The 20581-nt window shown below is 48.7% G+C and overlaps 1 protein-coding gene across 1 annotated transcript in view; it reads left to right on the plus strand.

The window, feature by feature from the left end:
• Positions 1 to 20581, plus strand: part of ASTN2 (astrotactin 2) — a 423548-nt gene that overhangs the window by 168278 nt on the left and 234689 nt on the right. The window contains exon 6 of the mRNA XM_054174585.1: positions 5244 to 5390. Coding sequence (XP_054030560.1) covers positions 5244 to 5390 — 147 coding nt within the window. The remainder of the gene's footprint in view (positions 1 to 5243; positions 5391 to 20581) is intronic.

Raw genomic sequence — 20581 nt, forward strand, 5'->3', positions numbered from 1 at the left:
TGTTCCGAACACGCTCTTTCTCCTCCTTCTTTTTCCCCTTCCCTAAATTTAGGCAGCACTGCCAATATTAAAAAGAAATGAGCTTGGAATGTTGTTGTTTTTTAGTTGTGGTTTTTTTTTTTTTTAATTTTATATCCCTCCTTGCCCTTTAGGTGGGCAAGGGAAAGTGTACAAAGCAGCAAGTAATTACCTGCAGAAGGAAATGATATTTCAAAGGAGACACGGTGCATTTGGAGGGGCTCTTTGCAGAGTGTTTACACCACTGCCTTTGAATTTATCTTCATCTTGCAGCAGGTGCAAAAAAATCTTCAGGGGAACGTGGTGCTTTGCAAGCTGTTCTGGAGCTGTCTGCAGAGGGGCCTGCATCTTCTCTGGGAGATAGGAGCTGGGCTAATTGGCACCGTTGCTCGAGGAGAGAAAAGAAGCCTGGGTGGGAGAGGTGGTGGTGTAAGGAGCCCCTCTGACCACAGCTCTGGCTGATCCTCTTGCCTTCCAGCCTCATTAAGCTCCTGTTACAGGATCAGTAGCAGGAAGCATCTTGGGTGTGATTCTGCCCTAACCCGGAGCAGTTGTCTTATCCTTTCTTGCTTCTCTCCTTTGCTCTCCCAGGCTGAGAAGAAACGTTTGTTCTCCCTGTTCAGAAGGAATAATTTCTTCCTATTCTTCATCCTCATCCTGTGTCCTGCCCACTGCTATAGCCTGCTCCTCAGCTGCAGGATCCCTGAGTCTGCCTCCCTTGGGCCATCACTCTCCCCACCAAAACCACCCAACAGGGCCATCTGACACCCCTTCCCACTGTTGCAACCATCCAAGATGCAACAGAAACATGTTCAATTAAAAACACACAGAGGCCATCTCAGCCTACAAGATCCAAATGAAGACTTGTGTTGGGTGCTGAGGCTCTTGGGGCTCTGAGTCACATCAGATGTCCATGAAAGTCTTGCATTCACCCCAAAGCTTCCTCCTCTTGATAGAGGAAGTTGACACCAGCTTGTTTGGTGCACCTGGGTTTGCAAATCTGCCCTTTAAATGCCTCCCTGAAAGCCTGGAGAGATGACAGGGAGAGGAGGGGAAGAGCCAGGTAGAGCTCTAGTTCATGGTGTTGTGGTTTATGTGGTGTTGCCTGAGGTACTGAGCTGGGTTTAGATCCTCTCCTCGGACCAAGCAAGGAATGAATGGGTTTGTCTTGTCTTTAACAGGTGTGAGGTGTAGTGAATCTCCTGAACTTGGTTTGGTTAGCAGTGGCTTGCTGAGAATACATTTGCTTGTGGTTTTAGTGATCTGGCACAAAGCTGTTTATCTCCAGATGGGTCTTCTGCACCCCAGCAGAGGAGTGCTTCTGCTGGAGCATCAGTGGTCTGAAGAGCAGGCAGTGGGCTGGAATAGCAGGAGCCAGGGCCTTGTCTTTAGAGAACAAGGGAAGGACCTACTTATCCAGCAGCCTCCCTTCAAAGCTGGCAGCAAACTGGCCATGAGCAATGAAGAGCTGAGCTGGAAATCCAATTTCTGCTCAAGCAGAAGACCTGTTGTTTTGGTTCAGTTGGTCAAAGCCAACATCAGGCAGTTCCAGGGGTCAACAGTTAGCACTGTGATGGAAATGAGTAGGAAGTTGGTTATGGGAGACAAGTAGCACATTGTGCCTTTCCTTGGGCAGCCAAGCTCAAACTCCTCGAGCTGCAGTGGCCTTGTTGCTATTTCCAGTTCCTGTGCCCCTTTCTCAGTCACAGGGTAGAAGCCCTATGGACAGATGGGAGCTCCTGGGTCCTGATTCCTCCAGCTCCACTCTGGCTGCAGGGGTGTGAGAGCTGCCATCATACCTGTGACCCAAGCCCTTTGTGAAAGGGGATAATGCTCCTCTAACTCAGAAGGGATTTGGGATTTAATATTTGCAAAGCACTTTAAGACCCTGGATTGAAAGGTGATTTATAATAGTAAAATCCAGTGTTCTCTGGGCTATTGTGTACTTGGCTGGGTCCAATTACCCTGAGGGAGCCTTTTGGACTTTTTCTTTTGCCTTTTTCTTTTCTTTTATTTAATAACCAATTATTACTATTATTATTGCATTCATGTTGTAACTTCAGGCAGTGGCTGGGTTTGTGGCAGGCACAGTATGCCCAGAGAGAGGATGAGTTTGCCTCCTGAGGAGGTGCTAACATATGCTGATGATGTGAATAGAGATTGAGGAGAAAAGGAGGGGGGAGAAAGAGGAGATTGCAAGGTGAAGAGTGCAGGAGATGGGTGATAAAGCTGTGCAATAGGGGTGGGAAGGCTGTTTAGATGATGCATGCATAAGGAAGGTAAAAGATGCTTCATAAATAATCTATCTGCATGCTCCTGTTGGTCACAGTGATGGGGTTAGTTGTGTAGAATCATAAAATGGCTTGGGTTGGAAGGGACTTTTAAAGGTCATCTAGTCCAAACCCCTGCACTGAGCAGGGACATCTTCCCCTAGATCAGATTGCCCAGAGACCCAAACAACCTGCCCTGGAACCTTTCCATGAATGAGATATCTACCACCTCTCTGGGCAGTCTGAGCCCCTGACTCACTACCCTGTCTCAATTATTTCTTCCTTTTCTCTACTCTGAATCTCCCCCTTTTAGTTTCAAACCATTATTTCTTGTCTTTTCACAACAAGCCTTGCTGAGAAGTCTGTCCCCAGCCTTCTTGTCAGCCCCTCTAAGTCCTTTAGAGACCTTTCATAGAATCATAGAACTGTCAGGGTTGGAAAGGACCTCAAGGATCATCCAGTTCCAACCCCCCTGCCGTGGACAGGGACACCTCACACTACATCAGCTTGCTCAGATCCACATCCAGCCTGACCTTCAAAACCTCCAGGGATGAGGCTTCCACCACCTCCCTGGGCAACCTGTGCCAGTCTCTCACCGCCCTCATGGGGAAGAACTTCTTCCTGCCATCCAATCTGAATCCACCCAGCAGATGAGATGTTTCTCCTGTCCTGCAAATGCTGGTTGGAGCATCCATCATGCAGGCTCCATCCTTTTTTGGCAGGGGATGCTTTGATGGGACACACTGCCCTGCCTGGAAAAGGCAGGTCATGCCAAGAAGGGGCTCTGTGCCCTGGCACCAGCATCTCTGACAGCAGCTCTGGTCAAACCTACACTTTGCTGGGGTGTGCAAGTGCCAGCTTGCTGGGTCTATTTCCTGTTCAATTTTCAAACTGCTGCTCTTTAAATCTCACTTTGCTGATGAGATGGTGAGGGCTGGGGAGCAAAGGCTGCATTGACTTCCAAAAATAAAGAAGTGCTCTCACTTGAATCCTGATCAGGGCTGTGCTCAGGCCTGCCAGGAGCTTGGTCATCTCAGCCACACCACACCAGGCTGTGCAGTGACCGGGGTTAATTGCTGGGCTGTGCCCTCTCCATGGCATTGCTGTGGCCCCCGAGTGGTTTCCAGTCCATGTTCCAGACACCAGAGAAGGTGCTCTGCAAGGTGGCTTGTCACTAGCTTTGAGCAAAGCAGAGGGTGAGGGCAAGATGCTGGGCTATGTGGCTGTGGGGGGCACAGTGCAGTTGGAGCAGCAGTGGGACAGCTCCTGTGTCTGCAGAGGCTGGCTGTGGAGGGACTGAGGGTGGAGACTACCAAGTCTGTTTCTTTACTGAACAGTGAGGACCTGTTGATAGGGTAGGGGTGTCCTGGGGACAGTTCCTCCATCAGTGGAGGGTGCCTCATCTGGACACACAGGTGCTTCTGGCCTGTGCCCATATTCCCTGGGGCAACCAGAGGAATCTGCATTGCCCAGCTTCACCCTCTCCCCTGTGGAATTTGGGGCTGCTCTGTTCCACCTAACTGAGGCTGGCGGTGATTCAGTCCTCTTGGTGCTGCATTTAAACCCATGAGGGTTTCATGGTGGGTTTGTACCTGCTGCCAGCCTCTCTAGACCTGCAGATGCCCCCATTGGCTTGTTGGGCTTTGTGTAAGGCTTCAATAAACATCCAGATAAGAGAAATCACTAACCAAGCATGAATGAGTGTGCAGGTTGAGGGTGGGGTGACAGGATCCCTATAACCTCATGGGATTATTCCTTGCTACAGGCATCCTTTAGCTCTGGTGGCTTTCAAGGCAGGCTGAATGTGACCCACATGCCATGCTGGGGACCAGGCAGGCTGGGTGCCATGCTTCAGCAGCTGGCTTTCATGTGTTGGAAGATACAGAGCTGCTTTGTGGGAGATGCCAGGAGCTTCTGGGCCTGCCAAAATCAAACTTGTTTTGTGATATCTCCTGCCCATCAAGAGCAGCTGGCTCTGTAGATCACTTTGTTGTTGGATCTGGTCCCCTTGTGCTGACTGAGTGTTTACATATATTCTGTAAATAATTAACACTCCTGGGTGCTGCATAGCATCTAAAGGTGTAGATTTCTGCTAGTGTGAAGGGAAACTCAACAATGCCCTGGTCCAGGCAGCCCTTAGGTTTGCTCTGATTCTTTCTTGTGACCTGGTAAGATTTGCCACATCAGCCAAGGTTTTGCTGGTCGTGGTGGTGATCAGCTCCAGGGAGGAGGGGGTCTCTGGGGAGAGGGTCTGTGCAGGGCCCCAAGCAGGATTTCTCCCTCCTCTAGAGAGGTGTAATCCTCCAGCTGGCTGTAACTGAATAGAATAACAGGATGGGTAAACACCCAGCCACAGAAGGGGTTTGCAGACCTCAGGTGCTCTTCCAGGGAGGTGGTGGGGTCAACATCCCTGGAGGTGTTTCAGAAAAGCCTGGATGAGCCATTTAGTGCAGTGGTCTGGTTGATTAGTTAGGCTTGGGTGATCAATTGTGCTTGATGATCTTGGAGGTCTCTTCTCCCAAACAACCAGCACCAGAACAAGAGGAGACAGTCTTAAGCTGTGCCAGGGGAGTTTATGGTTGGATGTTAGGAAGAAGTTCTTCATAGAAAGAGAGCTTGGCCATTGGGATGTGCTGCCCAGGGAGGTGGTAGAGTCCCCATCACTGGAAGTTTTTAGGAAGAGACTGGATGGGATGCTTGGTGCCATGGTTTAGTTGATTAGTTAGTGTTGGATGATAGGTTGGACTCAATGATCTCAAAGGTCTCTTCCAATCTATCCCATTCCACATTCCATATTCCATTCCATATTCCATTCCATTCCAACTTGATTGATTCTGTGAGCTGACATCTTTGTTTCCAGTGCCTGTCCCTGAGGCTGGGGCCTTGGGAAAGCCAAGCAAGCCCCTGGTACAGCTTCTTACCCTTTGGGCACCCAACTCTGTCTCTGCCTTGCAGGTTCCATGAAGAGCCCGGTCAACAAGACGGCGCTGACCCTGATCGCGGTCAGCTCCTGCGTCCTGGCCGTGGTGTGTGGCTCCCAGCTCTCCTGCCCCCTCACCGTCAAGGTCACTCTGCACGTTCCTGAGCACTTCATCGCAGATGGTAAGACCCTCTGGGGACTCACACCCTGCTGCCCCACTCTGTGTGTTTGAGACATGGAGACCTCTGTCTTTGGGAATTGCCCTGGCTGTGTTCAGCTGCCAGGGATCGCCCTTGCCAGAGGAGCCAAGCACATCTGGGAGTCACAGAATGGTGGGGGGTTGGAAGGGGCCAACCCTCCTGCCAGAGCAGAATCACCTAGGGTGGGTCAGGCTTGAACACATCCAGACAGTCTGGAGAAGAGGAGGCTCAGGGGAGCCCTTATTGCTGTCTACAACTGCCTGAAAGGAGGTTGTAGCCAGGTGGGGGTTGGTCTCTTCTCCCAGGCAAGCAGCACCAGAACAAGAGGACAGAGTCTCAAGCTGTGCAGGGGGAAGTTTAGGCTTGAGGTGAGGAGAAAGTTCTTCCCAGAGAGAGTAATTGGCCATTGAAATGTGCTGCCCAGGGAGGTGATAGAGTCACTGTCCCTGGAGGTGTTCAAGAGGGGACTGGATGTGGCACTTGGTGCCATGGTTTAATTAGGCATGAGTTGTTGGATGATAGGTTGGGTAGGTTGGATGATCTTTGAGGTCTTCTCCAACCTTATTGATTCTGTATGATTCTGTGATCCTGTGTCTTGAATGTCTCTAGAGAAGGAGAGAGCCCAAGGCCAGAAGCTCAATCATGTATTACAATTATTACCATTATCACTGATTGATCTGATGGATATTCTTGTTCTCCTTCAAGCTCCCTGACAAGCCCCAGGAGCTTGCACAGACAGCTGTCCTCTTGTCCCGCAGCAGCAAAGCTGCTCATCCCAGCCCCTTGAAGCAGTGCAGGGTGAAATTGCTGGGCTTTGAGCAAAGGCAGAGCTGATCTGAGAGATTAGATGAGGGCTGCTGTCACTGTTTATTGCTCTCTCCAGCCAGGCTCCTTGTGTTTGTTGTGTTTCCCTGACCTTTTCTTTATAATGTGCAGTGAGCACCCAGTGCAAGTTTTTGGTAACATGAGGACAAATTTCATTTTCTTCCAGCAGAAGGGACCCATTATTCAGTCAGTTCCAATTCCTCAGCTCCTGTGCTCATCTCACTGCTTGGGGCAGGCAGAGATGGCACATTCTCTGCCAGTTCTCTGCTGCTGGGGAGTCCCAGCATGGCCAGCTCCTGTGCAGCTCCTCACTTTAGGGGCAGGCATGGAGGATAGCTCCTGGAGAGATTAATATTTTGGGAAGAGGTAGATGGTTAAATCATAGAATCATTGAATTGCTTTGGTTGCAAGAGACCTTTAATATCACCAAGCCCAGGCCACTGCCAGGTCTCCACTAAACCATGTCCCCTCAGCACCACATCTCCACAGCTTTGAAACCTCTCCAGTGGGGCCTCCACCACTGCCCTTGGGTAGCTTGTGCCAGGGCCTTGATAAGCCTTCTGGGGAAGAATTTGTTCATTGCGTCCAACCTTAACCCCCCCTGGTGCAACTTGATGCTGCAAGTTGAGAGGTGCAGCAGCATGGCAGCCATCAGGGTGATGGAGAAAGGCTTAAAGCATCACCCTGTGGTTTGGAGGGACTCAGCAGCAGGTTTGTAGTGGGATTCAGCCCTACTAACAGTGATTTCTTTTTGGCAGTGATATAATTTCATGGGATGTTACTGACCCTGCAATGCTGAGGGAGCACAGGCTCTCCCCAGCCCCACCAATGACCTTCACTGCCTTATTAGCCCCACTCCTGTTTCTGCCCCTAATGATGCTTATGGGTGTTGTGTGAGGTGGGTTGATGCCCCCAGAGTGGTTTGTGAGGTTACCTCTGCTCCCATCTCCAAGGATGCAATCCTTAGATGCTGATTGTGATGATCAGAGATGCTTAGATGCTGATCTTAGATGATCAGAGGGCTGGAGCACCTCTCCTATGAAGACAGACTGAAGGAGTTGGGGCTGTTCAGTCTGGAGAAGAGAAGGCTCTGAGGTGACCTAATTGTGGCTTTCCAGTATCTGAAGGGGGCCTACAAGAAGGCTGGGGAGGGACTGCTCAGGATGTCAGGTAGTGATAGGACTAGGGGGGATGGAATGAAGCTGCAAGTGGGGAGATTCAGGCTGGAGGTGAGGAGGAAGTTCTTCCCCATGAGAGTGGTGAAGCCCTGGAATGGGTTGTCCAGGGAGGTGGTCAGGGTGCCATCCCTGGAGGTGTTTAAGCCCAGGCTGGATGAGGCTCTGGCCAGGCTGATCTAGTGTGGGGTGTCCCTGCCCATGGCAGGGGGGTTGGAACTAGATGATCCTTGTGGTCCCTTCCAACCCTGACTGATACTATGATACTACTGCTATGACTGTGGAAATTATAACGCAGCCCAGGGTATGTGGGCAGTGCCAGAGAACAAAACTTGATCCTTAAAGGAAAGAAGAGGAGAAGCTTCTACTTTGTGGGCTCAGGAATTGAACATCGTGGAGATATGAAGAAGGAATAACTTGAAACAGGGGACTTGTCTACCTGAACTTTTGCTAAAAGGCTTTAAGGATTGTCTGGGCTGCACAGAAGTATTCTGAAGTCTTCACATATGGCTATTCCAAGCACCTGGAAACCAAAGTCCTTTGTAATTGTAAAATGAGATGGCTCCAGTGTTACCTGTGTCCATCTGAGATGGGCACTGTCCAGCTCATCACTTGCACTGGGAGTGCAAGTGGTTCTGGTGGTTCTGGTGCTTGCTGAAGGTTGACCAAGAAGGTGGTGTTGGACATGGCACTTGGTGCCATGGTTTAGTAGTCATGGGGTCTGTGGTGACAGGTTGGACTTGATGATCTCTGAGGTCTCTTCCAACCTTGGTGATTCTGTGATTCCAACTGATTTGAGTGCATTAATGAGGAGAAGAGGGTCCCCAGTTGCAGATGTTACCACAGATATGCTGAGAGTGCTGTGCCATAGGGCCTCAGCATCCTGCTGCTGAGCTGCAGTTCTGGCCCAGGGAAGACAACATATCCTCAAAAAAGAAAAGAAAAAGATGATGTGATGTGACTCTGCAGAAGGGAGGTGAAAGGCTGAGCCTGAGCTTGTCAGCAGGAAGGGGGTGGCAGTGCAAATTATGCAAATACAGAGAATCCTCACATGGAAATGACAATGAAATACCAATAAAGCAGATTAATATCCTTGAAACTGGGGGAAATGGGATGATCTCCAGTCCTGACTTAATGACTTTTCTGAAGAGAAAGTGGCAAAGAGGACTGGTAAAAACGGGCTGGAGAAGAATTAAAATGAGCTTTGTAATGAAACTGTAAAATATAATTACAAATGGGGAAAACTTTTTTAATATTTTGTATGAAAAACAGTGAAATTCTTCCCAGAGAAGCAGCTGAGATGTTTTGCAGTGGCTGTGACTTCCACTAAAACCTCATCATTTGATGCTGTGGCACAGCCCTGGGAAGGAAAAACAAGAGTTTTGCCTGGGAAGAGAAAAGCTCTTTGGGTCTTCCCTTCTTTTGGAAGAAAACAAAGCTGGGGAGGGGTTTGGAGCACAGCCCTGTGAGGAGAGGCTGAGGGAGCTGGGGTTGCTTAGCCTGGAGAAGAGGAGGCTCAGGGGAGACCTTCTTGCTCTCTATGACTACCTGAAGGGAGGTTGTAGCCAGGTGGGGGTTGGTCTCTTCTGCCGGGCAGCTGGCACCAGAACAAGAAGACACAGTCTCAAGCTGTGCCAGGGGAGGTTTTGGCTGGATGTTAGGAAGAAGTTCTTCATAGAAAGAGTGATTGGCCATTGGAATGTGCTGCCCAGGGAGGTGGTGGAGTCACCATCACTGAGGTTGTTTAGGAGGAGACTGGATGGGGTGTTTGATGCCATGGTTTAGTAGATCAGATGCTGTTGGGTGATAGGCTGGACTGGATGATCTCAAAGATCTGTTCTGTTCTATTCTATTCTATTCTATTCTATTCTATTCTATTCTATTCTATTCTATTCTATTCTATTCTATTCTATTCTAACAACAAATCCCAAGGCAGCACCCAGCTGGCAGCAAAATGCTATAAAACAACCTCCCTGGGCAACCCATTCCAGAGTCTCATGATCCATGCAATAACTTCTTCCTAAGATCCAGTCTAACCCTACTCTCCCTCAGCTCCAAACCATTCCCCCTTTTCCTGTCTCTAAACACTATTATGAAAAGTCTCTCTCCATTCTTCCTGCATGTTCCCTTCAGGTATTGGAAGGCAGCTCTGAAGTCCCCCTGGAGTCTTCCCTTCTCCAGACTGAAAATGGGGGACTTGCACCTCCCTGGTGCAGACAGGAGTTGTCATGGGTGTCCCCATGTGAGTGCAGTGATGGTGGAGCTGATGTCTTTGTCAAGGCTGGGAGCTTTGATTAGTCTTAAAGCAGCCTCTCACGTGGCACCTGCTGGTGTGTGCCGTGTCATGGAGATGTTGCCATGCACTGAAACAATCTGTTCCTGAAGCTGTTCTCCTTTGAATTTTGTGTGATGCCAAAGCAGGGATGGTGCAGTCACTTGAGACATTCCATGTCAGAGAAGGGAGCACTCTCCTTCCTTTGTGTAATGAGGGGCTTCAATAGATGCCAACAGCCAAGGAAAATCTTAAAGCAGAGCAGCTACCAACACCTCTGCAGGAAAAGCCAAACAAAGAGGCTGAAAGAAATCCTTCTCCAAGCAGATGAAGGATCTTTGAAGGATTCTTTAAATAGATGCCAGCCAGCTCCAGGATGCCAGGAGCCAAAGCCATGGAAAAGGAGGAGGAGGGAAAAAGCCCCACCAAATGTCTCCAGCCTTGGAGGAAAGCAGCTTTCCCTCTGCTCCGAGCCCACTGAAGTCGCAGGAAAGGGGAGGGGAAGGGCTAGGACCATCAGCCAACTGGCAGCAAAGGCTGGGAGCATATATTCCAAGCAGCAGTATTAATAACCAGCCTGTCTCCATCGCCCTGATTTATCTCTCTCAGTTAATTTTCTTCCTTTTGTTCGTTTGCTGGGCTCCCCCACCCTGCTGCTCTCCCCTCTGAGCAATTACTGCCTGGTTTGTGCAGCTGCTCTACCTTCATTCTCTGGAATGGCCAAATGCAGGAGAGCCTGGCAGAAGCTGGTGTGCTCTGTGCATGGCTGGCAAGGCAGGTCTGGAGGCCTCCAGCCTTCAAGAAATGGATCAGTGCTTCTAAACCTTCTCTTAGGATGCAGTGGTGCGAGTCTGCTCTCCTCCCCTCTGCTGCTCCAAGGCATCATGCAGGGCTGCATCCCTGGCAGCAGGTGGAGGGAGGGGATTCTGCCCATCAGAATGGGGTCTCTGTTCTACTGAGACCCCACCTGCAGAGCTCTGGCATCCTCAGCACAGACAGGAACCTGTAGAAGTGGAGCTGGAGGAGGCCACAGGAATGATGGGAGCACTGAAAGCCCTCTGCTGTGAGGCCAGGCTGAGAGTTGTGGTTGTTCAGCCTGGAGAAGAAAAGACTGGGGAGACCTTTTTGCGCCTTCCAGTAGTTAAAGTGACTTCTAAGAAAGATGAGAACAAGCTTTTCAGCAGGCCCTCTTGTTGACAAGACAAGAGGTGATGGGTTTAAGCTAAAAGAGGGAGATTTAGACTGGAGGGAATGATGGCATTCTTGACCCTGAGGGTGCTGAGACCCTGGTCCAGGTGGCCCAGAGAGGTGGGAGATATCCCATCCCTGGAACCATTCCAGGTGAGGTCATTTGGGGCTCTGAACAACCTGCTGTCATTGCAGATGGGGTTGGACTAGATGACCTTGAAGCTGCCTTCCAACCCAAACCATTCTATGATTCTTTTCTGTGGGGGCAAGCCCTGTCTGTGCTGAGCAGAAGGCACCATTCTGATTTCAGAGACAGCTTGGGTTTATAGAAAGACTTGTAGTGGCTTTTATGAGGATGTGGAAATGCTTTGCATTATTTAAAGGACCCTTTAGCAGTGTCAAAGGAGGGAGGAAAGGGAAGAGCCCCTCCATCTGAGCAATAAAACCTCTTCTGAATATGTGAGTCACTCAGCTCTGTACATTCAGTAGTTGTTTGGTGTTTTTTTTTCTTCCTTGTAAGCAATCATTCAAAAAGTAAAGTTACAGCAATGGGAGCGGCTTGCGGGGAAGGCAGGGCTGGAGAAAGGACCCTGGAGGACTCGGCCTGGAGAACGTCCTTGCTGCACAACAGCTTGAAATATAGCACCAATTAAAGCTTCCCATTTTTACAGCCTGCAAAGGGGTTATATATGGTGTGGGTGGATGTTTGTATCTGGATACTTCAGTGGGAGAGGTTGGCGAGATCCTCCGGTGCCTGCAGAAGGAAGCGAGAGCTACGTTTAGTGAGGGGCTCCTAGGGCTCTGTTTGATCGGTGGAAATAAAGCAAAGGACATAAAGCAGGTTTCTGTCACTTCAAAGACATCTCAGGGCATTTGCAGCCTTCTTCCCTCCTCTTCTGAGACATGTGCCAGAGGGGATGCGCCATTCCTTCTGTCTGAAGCCTCTCTGGGCTGTGGGCTAGGTGCGGATGGAGGTGAGCGAGCCAAGGCGTGGTGTGCACAGGTCCTCGTGGTGGACTCTGCTCTGAGCCACCCCTGCTCCTGCTGCAGCCCCTCTGCAAGCAGAGCAAATTCCCCCAGGATGGACATTGCTCTGCAAGCAACAGGAGGAGGAAAGCAATCCAAGACCCACCCCATGCAAAGCCAGGAGTGCAGCAGGAAGTGGAACTGCCACTGGGGAAGATGCTTTGGGTTTGAGTGTCTGACAAGGAGGCAGAGTTGGGGAAGCTTCTTTGTGGCTTCTCTTTCTCTTTAGCTTTGCGCAGCTGCACCTGGCCCTCTGAGCAGTGACGTTCTGTGATAGTCACAGAGTTGATCAGTAATTGTTTCATCTGAAGACCATTTCCTACCTTCCCCCAGCGCTGTTTCCTCCCAGCCACCGGTGGAATTGGAGGCTGCTATTAGCAGCTTGTGTTAATTTCCCCCGAAGATTGACGGAGTTCTGCAGACTGCGATTGTTGGACTCGCAGCAACTCCTCATTTTGGTTTTAATTAAATGTGTTGCTTTAAATTGTTTGCCTTTGACATCTCCTGCTCAATCTTCTGCAGCCCTCAGAGGTGACCAGGCATTAACTCATGTCCTCAGGCGCTCGCCCGCGTGTGCGCTCAGCACGTGCCGTGCATGTGGCTGCAGAGAAATGAGCAGCGGGAGGTGGGGGTCTGGATGCCTCCTCCTTCCTTTCTACAGCAAAGAGGAGCTGGAGACACTCTTTGATTTACATATGAAGCATCTCAGGTTTTATACCAGAAGGATGAAGGAAGAAATCTGATCTTAAATGTATCTCTGAGCTTCCAGAGAGATGCTGCCATTGGAGTCCCCTGTGTTCTCCAGCTGGTCCCAGGCCCACCAGCCCCATCTAAAATCAGTAGAGGGAATCTGCTGCTTTGAAATCAGATTTTTCTTGTGCTATTTTCTTCCCCTGGAGTCATTCTGCTGCGAAAGTCTCTGTTTAGCTATACGGAGACCTAGGTCAGGGCTTCAGCAGAAGCAATACTTTCCTGCTGCAGACCGGTTGCCAGGTCTGGCTGACCTGGACCTTGGGTGTCTCTGGTAAGCTGGCTGTGTCTGGGGGCAGCTTTGCAGGTTTCATTTAATTCCATCAGCTCTTAATCAGCGGGTCACCTCCCTGGCACCTCCGTGCCTGCACCCCAGCTCGCTCCTGTTCCTGCGCCTGTGTGGCTGGCAGGAAAATGTGAGCAAATGGCTGCAGCGTTCCCAGACATGAACTCTAAATATTAACATCAATTTATAAACTGTATCAGCGTGGATCAAAGGGATTCCAAGACTGTATTACAGCATCAACGCTCTTTGCATGAAGATTTGGGAGCCTGAAGTACATCGTGTTTTCGTCGTGCCTTTGACAGGCTTGGGATCCTTTGCTCAGCTCTTTCCCGAGCCAACCTGGCTTCCCCAAGGCATTTTGTGCCAGGAAGGCAAATGTCTCTTCCTTTCTGCTTTGCAGGATTCATCAGAGCAAAGCCAAGGGAATCGGTGTACATATTTGAATGGTGTCAGCAGGGGCCAGTTCAGAGGTGGGAACTGTTGTATCCTGGGAGAGGCAGGATGCACCTATCACTGGGGAGGTGGCATGTGCCACTGCCTGCTGAGCCTCCACCAGCACCATTTACCCTCTGATTTGAGAGGAATGGTGAGGAAAGGTTTCAGTAAAGCACAGCATCTTTCAACAGCTAACCTACTCCCTTCTTAGATACATGCAAACATTGACTTCTGCATTGGCAGGGTGAGATCCTCCCTGCTGGCAGCATGGTGGTGGATCAGGCCCAGGCCACACTTGCTTTCAAGCAAGAATTCATGGGATGCCTGCAGCATAATGGTGCAGCAATGCAATGAGGATTTTTGGAGGCTGGATAGCTAGGAATGTGCTGCTAATTTATTGTTCTCCCAACAAGTAGCACTGCTGATGGGCAATCTCTCAGTGGGTGGCTGGTGGCTCCCCTCAGCCCTGTGGCAAATTGACTTGGCATTTGCTGCCTTGTGGTAGTGTTTTCTACCACCCTAGGAGGATGTTTGGTCTTGGTGCTGGCTGAAAAATTTCCATTCACACACACTGATTGTTTTTTTTAAAGCTTATCATCACTCATCCATTGCATACCCTGTGAAGTGATTAGATTTAGGCTGGATTTCCCCAAACCCTTGGCCAATATCTAGAGAGCATCACTGAGAAGGAGCCCCAGGCTGGAGCGTGGAAGTTGGGAGATACAGAGCATTAAGGAGAAGCTTTTCCTTAGAAGTCTCATTTCAGTCTCAGCCATTGCAGGCCCAGATGCCTGAGGACAGCCATGTGCTGTTTACTAGCCCCTGCACAATTGTATTCATAGAATCACAGAGTGCTAGGGGGTGGAAGGCACCTGGAAAGATCATCCAGTCCAACCCCCCTGCCTGTCTAATAACACCGTGGGAGATCTCCACGCAGCGTGAACTTGACTACCAGACAGAGGTGGGAAGATGCCATCTCACTTGGGTTTGGGAAAAATTGGCCATGTCCTGACCTGCTGTACAAAGTTTAATTTGTGTGCTGCTTGTCAGCAGTTCAGCCCTGGCAAAATCAAGATTGACTGCTGAGAAAAGCCAAAGAAAGGCTCTGTCAGAATTATCAAGAAAGTGCAATTTAACAATTAAAATGTAACCATGTAACCTGCTCCTCCCACAGGAAAGATGCTTCTGGTTGGAGCTATAATTACATACAGATTTGTACCGCTGATTTGCTTCTGCTCTGCCAGAGTGAGAAAGCTCAGGCAGGGCTGACAGCATTTCTGAGGGCTGGGGGTCCCTGGCTTGGATCATCAGCGGGTTGGGGAGCGCTGGCGTGAGCAGCCCACGGCCGTGGGGGTGGTTTGTGTGCTGAAAATATATCCTGGAGTGGAGCACTCTGTGTGTGATGTGAACTGCATGTGCTTTGGCTGGTGGGAGAGTAAACAAAAGGCATAGCGATAGGATAGGATAGGATAGGATAGGATAGGATAGGATAGGATAGGATAGGATTAACCAGGTTGGAAAAGACCTTTGAGATCGAGTCCAACCTATCACCCAACATTATCTAATCAACTAAACCATGGCACCAAACACCCCATTCAGTCTCTTCCTAAACCCCCCCAGTGATGGTGACTCCACCACCTCCCTGGGCAGCCCATGATGGTTCCAAAAATTGCTATCAAAACTTTCTGTCTGGGCATTTCCTCCTGTTCAGGAGAGAGCCATTGGGAAACGGTGTCGTAGGATAGAATCAGCTGGTTGGACAAGATTATCAAGTCCCACCATAGCCTAACATCTGCCTGGACACAACTGTTTAACCATGACCCTCAGCACCTCATTCAAATGTCTTGTGAACACCTCCAGGGGTGATGACTCCACCACCTCCCTGGGCAGCTTGTTCCAGTGCCTGGTGACCCTTTTGGTGAAGAATTTTTTCCTAATATTCAATCTAAATCTTCCCTGGCCCCTGAGGCCATTTCGAGTTGTTAGCTGGGGGAAGAGGCTGGCCCCCACCTGGCTCCAGGTTTTGCAGGTCTCCCCTCAGCCTCCTCCAGGCTGAACAACCCCAGGTCCTTCACCTGCTCTTCACAGGACTTGTGTTTGAGACCCTTCAGCAGCCTCATTGCCTTTTTCTGGATGTGCTCCAGCTCTTTAGTGGCCTTATAGAATCAGGAAAAGTGATGAATCATAAAGTAGATGAAGTGGACAGCTTGGATTTCAACCCAGCTTGATAGTATCCCTGGATTCAAATTAGAGCAGAGAATTAACAGTTTGATTTCAAACTGTTTAAACTGTTGATTTCATGTAAGTGATGCCAGAATTTCCTACTTCTGTGCTGAGCAGGGAAGGGTTGGCAAAGCTGAGCCCTTCTTAGTCTGTGGGTACAATCCTGCACTAAGCTTGGCTTGCTTGCTTGCTCAGGTCAGTGTCTGTGTGTCCTGGGCATCCTGTTTCTTTTGCACTTTCTGAAGGAAATACAAGAAGTTTTCATTCCCTGGATCCAGAACAGGAAAGCTGATCAATGGGAAGAGCTGATAGGGGAGGAGTTGTCTCTTTGGGATCTGTTCTTTTGAGTTCAACAAGGTAAAAAGGGGGGGGGGGGGGGGAAGAAAGAAAGGTCTCTAAGGAAATCAAACCCTCCAATAAGGTTATTCTTTGTACCTCCAGAATGGAGCAAGAGGAATAATCCTTCCTCTAGTGTTTAAATATCTGTGACAGGATTATGACTGTACGATAGCACAGGGATGGATCCATTAATAACAACCTGTAGTATGACCTCCCAGAGCTCTCCACACCAAATACTAATCTGAAATGAAAAGGAACTTTGTTGGCCAAGGAACACTGAATGGACCAAAGGAGAGAAAAAAAGAGCAGAGGCAGGAAGGAATAGAAATTCTTTAAAAAAAAAAAAAACATATATAATTTTTTTGATCTTTTCTCTTGGGGAAATAAGAGAGAGAGAGAGAGAGAGAAAGGGAAAGGCAAATCCTTTTGACTGCCTTTGGGGCACTTTGTTCTTTTCCCCTTGTTAGATATCTCTTCTGAGCTGTTTTATCCTGTTGTGTTCTAGAAAATGATTTTTGAAATGTCAAAACTTCAAGCCTTTTTGTCAAGGCTTAAGCAGTTCCACTGAACTTTGAAGGAGACCTTAGCATGAGAGACATGAACTTTTGATGGTGCCTTTAACTGATCTGGCTTTGATCAGCCTTGGAGAAGGAAGAGGCGGCGGGGAGGGGGAACAGATACATACACAAACCCAAACAAATCAATCCCCCCCCCGAGTGCTGCTGGATGTCCTGGAGCCAGAAGGTGCTTGTGTATCTGTGTGCTGTTGTTCTCCATAGCACTGCAATGGTGCTCTGGAGCATAGACTGACTCCTAAAGGCAACTGTGCTCAGGGGGCATGTCGTGCAATGGAGATTCCTGGGAGGAGCTGGGGGTGGTGGGTGGAGAGCTGTCATTTTGTGGTTGTATTCCCTTGTTTCCTGGATGCTGCATTGATAGTTGCTTTACTCTGAGGATTACATATCTCCATTTAAGGGTAATTTCCCTAAGCTTTTGAGTGGGAAGCTCCAAACTTGTGCCCAGGAGGACACCTGGGAGGGGACAGGCTTGGAAGCAGACAGCAACAGAGTGGATGGTCTCTCAGGGAGTCTTCAGAGGCCATCTCTGCTGGGTTTTGCTCCCTGAGGTGCATGGACAACCACTGTAGGTGTGCTTCAAACTGGTTGCAGGGATAGTTGTGATTTGCAGGTATAGCTGTGATTCACTGGCTTCTGAGGTTTTCAAGGCAGGCTTTCAAGGGGTGGTTCAGAGGCAGGGCTCTACTCCCTGCCCCAGTGGTGCCAGCCCTCCCAGGTTCCCCATCACTCCCCTTTATCTCCTCGCTGATTTCCCTCTGTTGAGAGACTTCCCCTTGGTGCAAACAAACCTGGCAGATGTTCCTGGCAAGCAAAAGATGTTTGAAGGAGCTCTTCCTTCGAAAATGTTTTGTTCTTGGTTCTTTCTGAAAGGATTTGATACTCAACTCCGAGCTTTTCAAGATGGTTTTGATAAGTTAACGTTGGTGACTTTTGAGAACTGTTTTCTGTGTGTAGATTCCTTCAAAATAGAGAAGGGAAAAAAATGGTGTGAAAAGGCTTTGAAATCTTTCAAATTTTAGCTTTCAAAATATTTGTAAAACAGCTTTTCCATTCTTTTTTTTTTCCTTCTCAGGCAAGCTATAAAGGGATCAAGGTTGGGATGTTTGTTTTGTTTGTAGTTTCAATGGGAGTGAAGGTGATGAGAGCGTCTGTGAACATCTCTCAAACTCTTACCCAGCTGAGCTGTGACACACTCAGCTTCAAAGAAGTGAGAAGTTTCCTTGCTGGAAGTTGTCCCCTCTCTCCTAGGAAGGAAGGAAAGTGTTTATAATTAACTCAACCCCTTTAGTTTCCTCGGGTCTGGGTTTGTGTTTGTTGTTGTTTAGTTTGTTCTTAGCTCAGTGTAGCAAAGCTTCCATTTTACACTGAACTGGAATTCAAGGGATTGGCATTCAAATGTTTGTTTTTTTCTTCTGCTGTTTTTCTACAACTTGGTTATTGAGAATGGTCAGGCATTGGAACAGGCTTCCCAGAGCAACTGTGGAGTCACCATCCCTGGAGGTGTTTGGAACGTGGAACTTAAGGACATGATGTAGTGGGCATGGCGATGGAGGAAATGTCTAAGATCATCAGTTCCAACCTTCTGCCCAACACCTCTGTGACCACTAGGCCGTGTCCCAAAGTGCCACATCTACTAATTTTTTGAGTACCTCTGGGGATGGTGACTCCACCACCTCCCTGGGCAGCCTGTTCCCATGCCTGACCATTCTTGCAGTACAGAAATTCTTCCCAATACCCAACCTAAACTTCCCCTGCTACAGCTTAAGGCAATCTCCTCTTACCCTGTTGTTAGTTACTTGGGAGAAGAGGCTCACACCAGCCTTGCTGTGTCCAGTTCTGGGCCCCTCAGTTTAGGAAAGATGTGGAGTTGCTGGAATGTGTCCAGAGAATGGCAACAACCCCTATGAGGAGAGGCTGAGAGAGTTGGGGTTGCTTAGCCTGGAGGAGGCTCAGAGGAGACTTCTTGCTCTCTACAACTACATGAAGGGAGGTTGTAGCCACGTCGGGGTTGGTCCCTTCTGCCAGGCAACCACCAACAGAACAAGAGGACACAGTCTCAAGCTTATTCTATTCTATTCTATTCTAATTCTATTCTATTCTATTCTATTCTATTCTATTCTATTCTATTCTATTCTATTCTATTCTATTCTATTCTATTCTATTCTATTCTATTCTATTCTATTCTATTCTATTCTATTCTATTCTATTGTTCCAGCCTCCTTTAAGGTAGCTGTAGAGAGCAGTAAGATCTCCTCTTCTTCAGGCTAAACAATCTTGGTCCCTTCAGTTGCTCCATGTGAGACTTGTTCCCCAGAGCCCTCGCTAGTTTCATTGCCCATCTCTGTGCCTGCCCCTCCAGCACCTCAATGTGTCTCTCATGTTTTCAGACTGGCTGTTTTTTTTCCTAGAAGTGGGGTTCATTGAGTAGGGATTTAATGAAGAATTGGTGATTTTGCCCTTCAGCCTTTGAGTGCAGAGGGATGTCTCTCGCCAAGTCTTCAAATATGTGTATGTGCTTCCCAAGCCTCCCTCTTTATTAGGGAGCTACAGAAATAAGGAGGAAAGCAAGATTGACAGGTTACTAGATAGACATGTACATGTAAGTAGTGAGCATTCCCAATGGGTTCATGATGCATTTCTGCTTGGTAAAATAAACCAGCCCCACTTATCAGTGATATTTAAAGCTATCATTAAATATTCATGGAAGAGAATGGTAATTAGAAATACAATTACCTGGCTGTAAGGTGCTTCATTGTGCTGAGGCTTTCAGTGGTTTCTGCTGGTGCTGTGGAGTGTACCCAGCAATTGAGTGTGTGTCTGATTGAGATGTATCCTGCAGCCCTGGGTGTGCAGGCTCCTGCCTTGCTGCATCTCCAGAGCAGCTGGATCCTGGCTGTCTAATTTTCGTTTGCTTGAACAGGCAGTAGCTTGGCAGCCTCCATTGGCTAGGAGTGTGGAGATGCATCTGTGAATATGTTGATGGTGCATGAAGAGTACAAGTGGAGAAGATTGGAATTCCTGTGAAATTAGGGCCCAGATTTGTACGGCGCTGAGCTCTCAGGATGCCTGAAAACGGAGTCGCTCACTGGGATGCTTGACTTCAAGCTTTGCTTTCCTTTATCCTCTGCATGGATAATGTGGCATGGGATGAGCTTTAGAAGGGCTTCTTGTTGCTAAAGCATCAGTGATTCCCTTCAAAAGGGAAGCAGTAATTTGTGTTCGAGCAGCTTCATATGGGGTGGTTGCTGCCGTGGGGTTTTCGTCCTGGTTTTTAATCACTTGGCTTTCATCGAGCTGAGATCTTATGCAGTGCTTAGATAAATGATGTCCCAGACATTTATCAAGCCCCACAGTGTCATTAAAATGCACCCTGGATCTATAGACTCACCATCCTTGGCCAACTGCTAAGAAAGATTTGACTCTTCAGACAGTGGCTGCAAATTGTGCAAGTCTTAGTGCTTAGAGGAAGGCTGGCTGGGGGTTCCTGGGCTACCTGGTAGGTCCCCTTGCCCACCCCTCTTTGAAGGCTTCTTCCTCTCTTGTTTTTAGAGGCTTTTACCCTGGTAACTTTTGCAAAACACCACTTAATGGCAGAGGGGTTTTGGCTCCCCTCTGATCTGTGCAGCACTATTATGGAGGCAGTCTTATAATCAATGTAATTGAAGATCAGAGTTAATGAGGACCTCTGTGCCTGCAGAATCCCCCAAGCGATGCTGGGCCTCAGATGTTAGATAAAGAAATGATTGGGCTGAACTGAAAATCTATTTGGCTAATTAGATGATGCATATTCCCAGATGCCAGTGGGGAAAAATGCATTTCACAAAATAAAGAAACACCAAGAGTTTGTACAAAAAAAAAAGATTCCTGGCAGCAGTTCCCTTTGAACCCTCAGGAGGGAGATGGGGAGGGAGTGTCTCAGGTGCAAGACCACTCCCTGGTATGGGAAGTTTTGTGTTGGGTGTAGAACTGAAGTGGGAATGGCCTCTGCAGCCACTGCCCAGCAGTGTCCTGAGCCTGGCATCTGAGTGTCTCGTGGACACCACCTGTGTGAGCTGGGGAAGTGATCTTGAGATGGT

Source organism: Dryobates pubescens, chromosome 29, assembly GCF_014839835.1.
Source record: "Dryobates pubescens isolate bDryPub1 chromosome 29, bDryPub1.pri, whole genome shotgun sequence".
NCBI classification, from domain to species: domain Eukaryota; kingdom Metazoa; phylum Chordata; class Aves; order Piciformes; family Picidae; genus Dryobates; species Dryobates pubescens.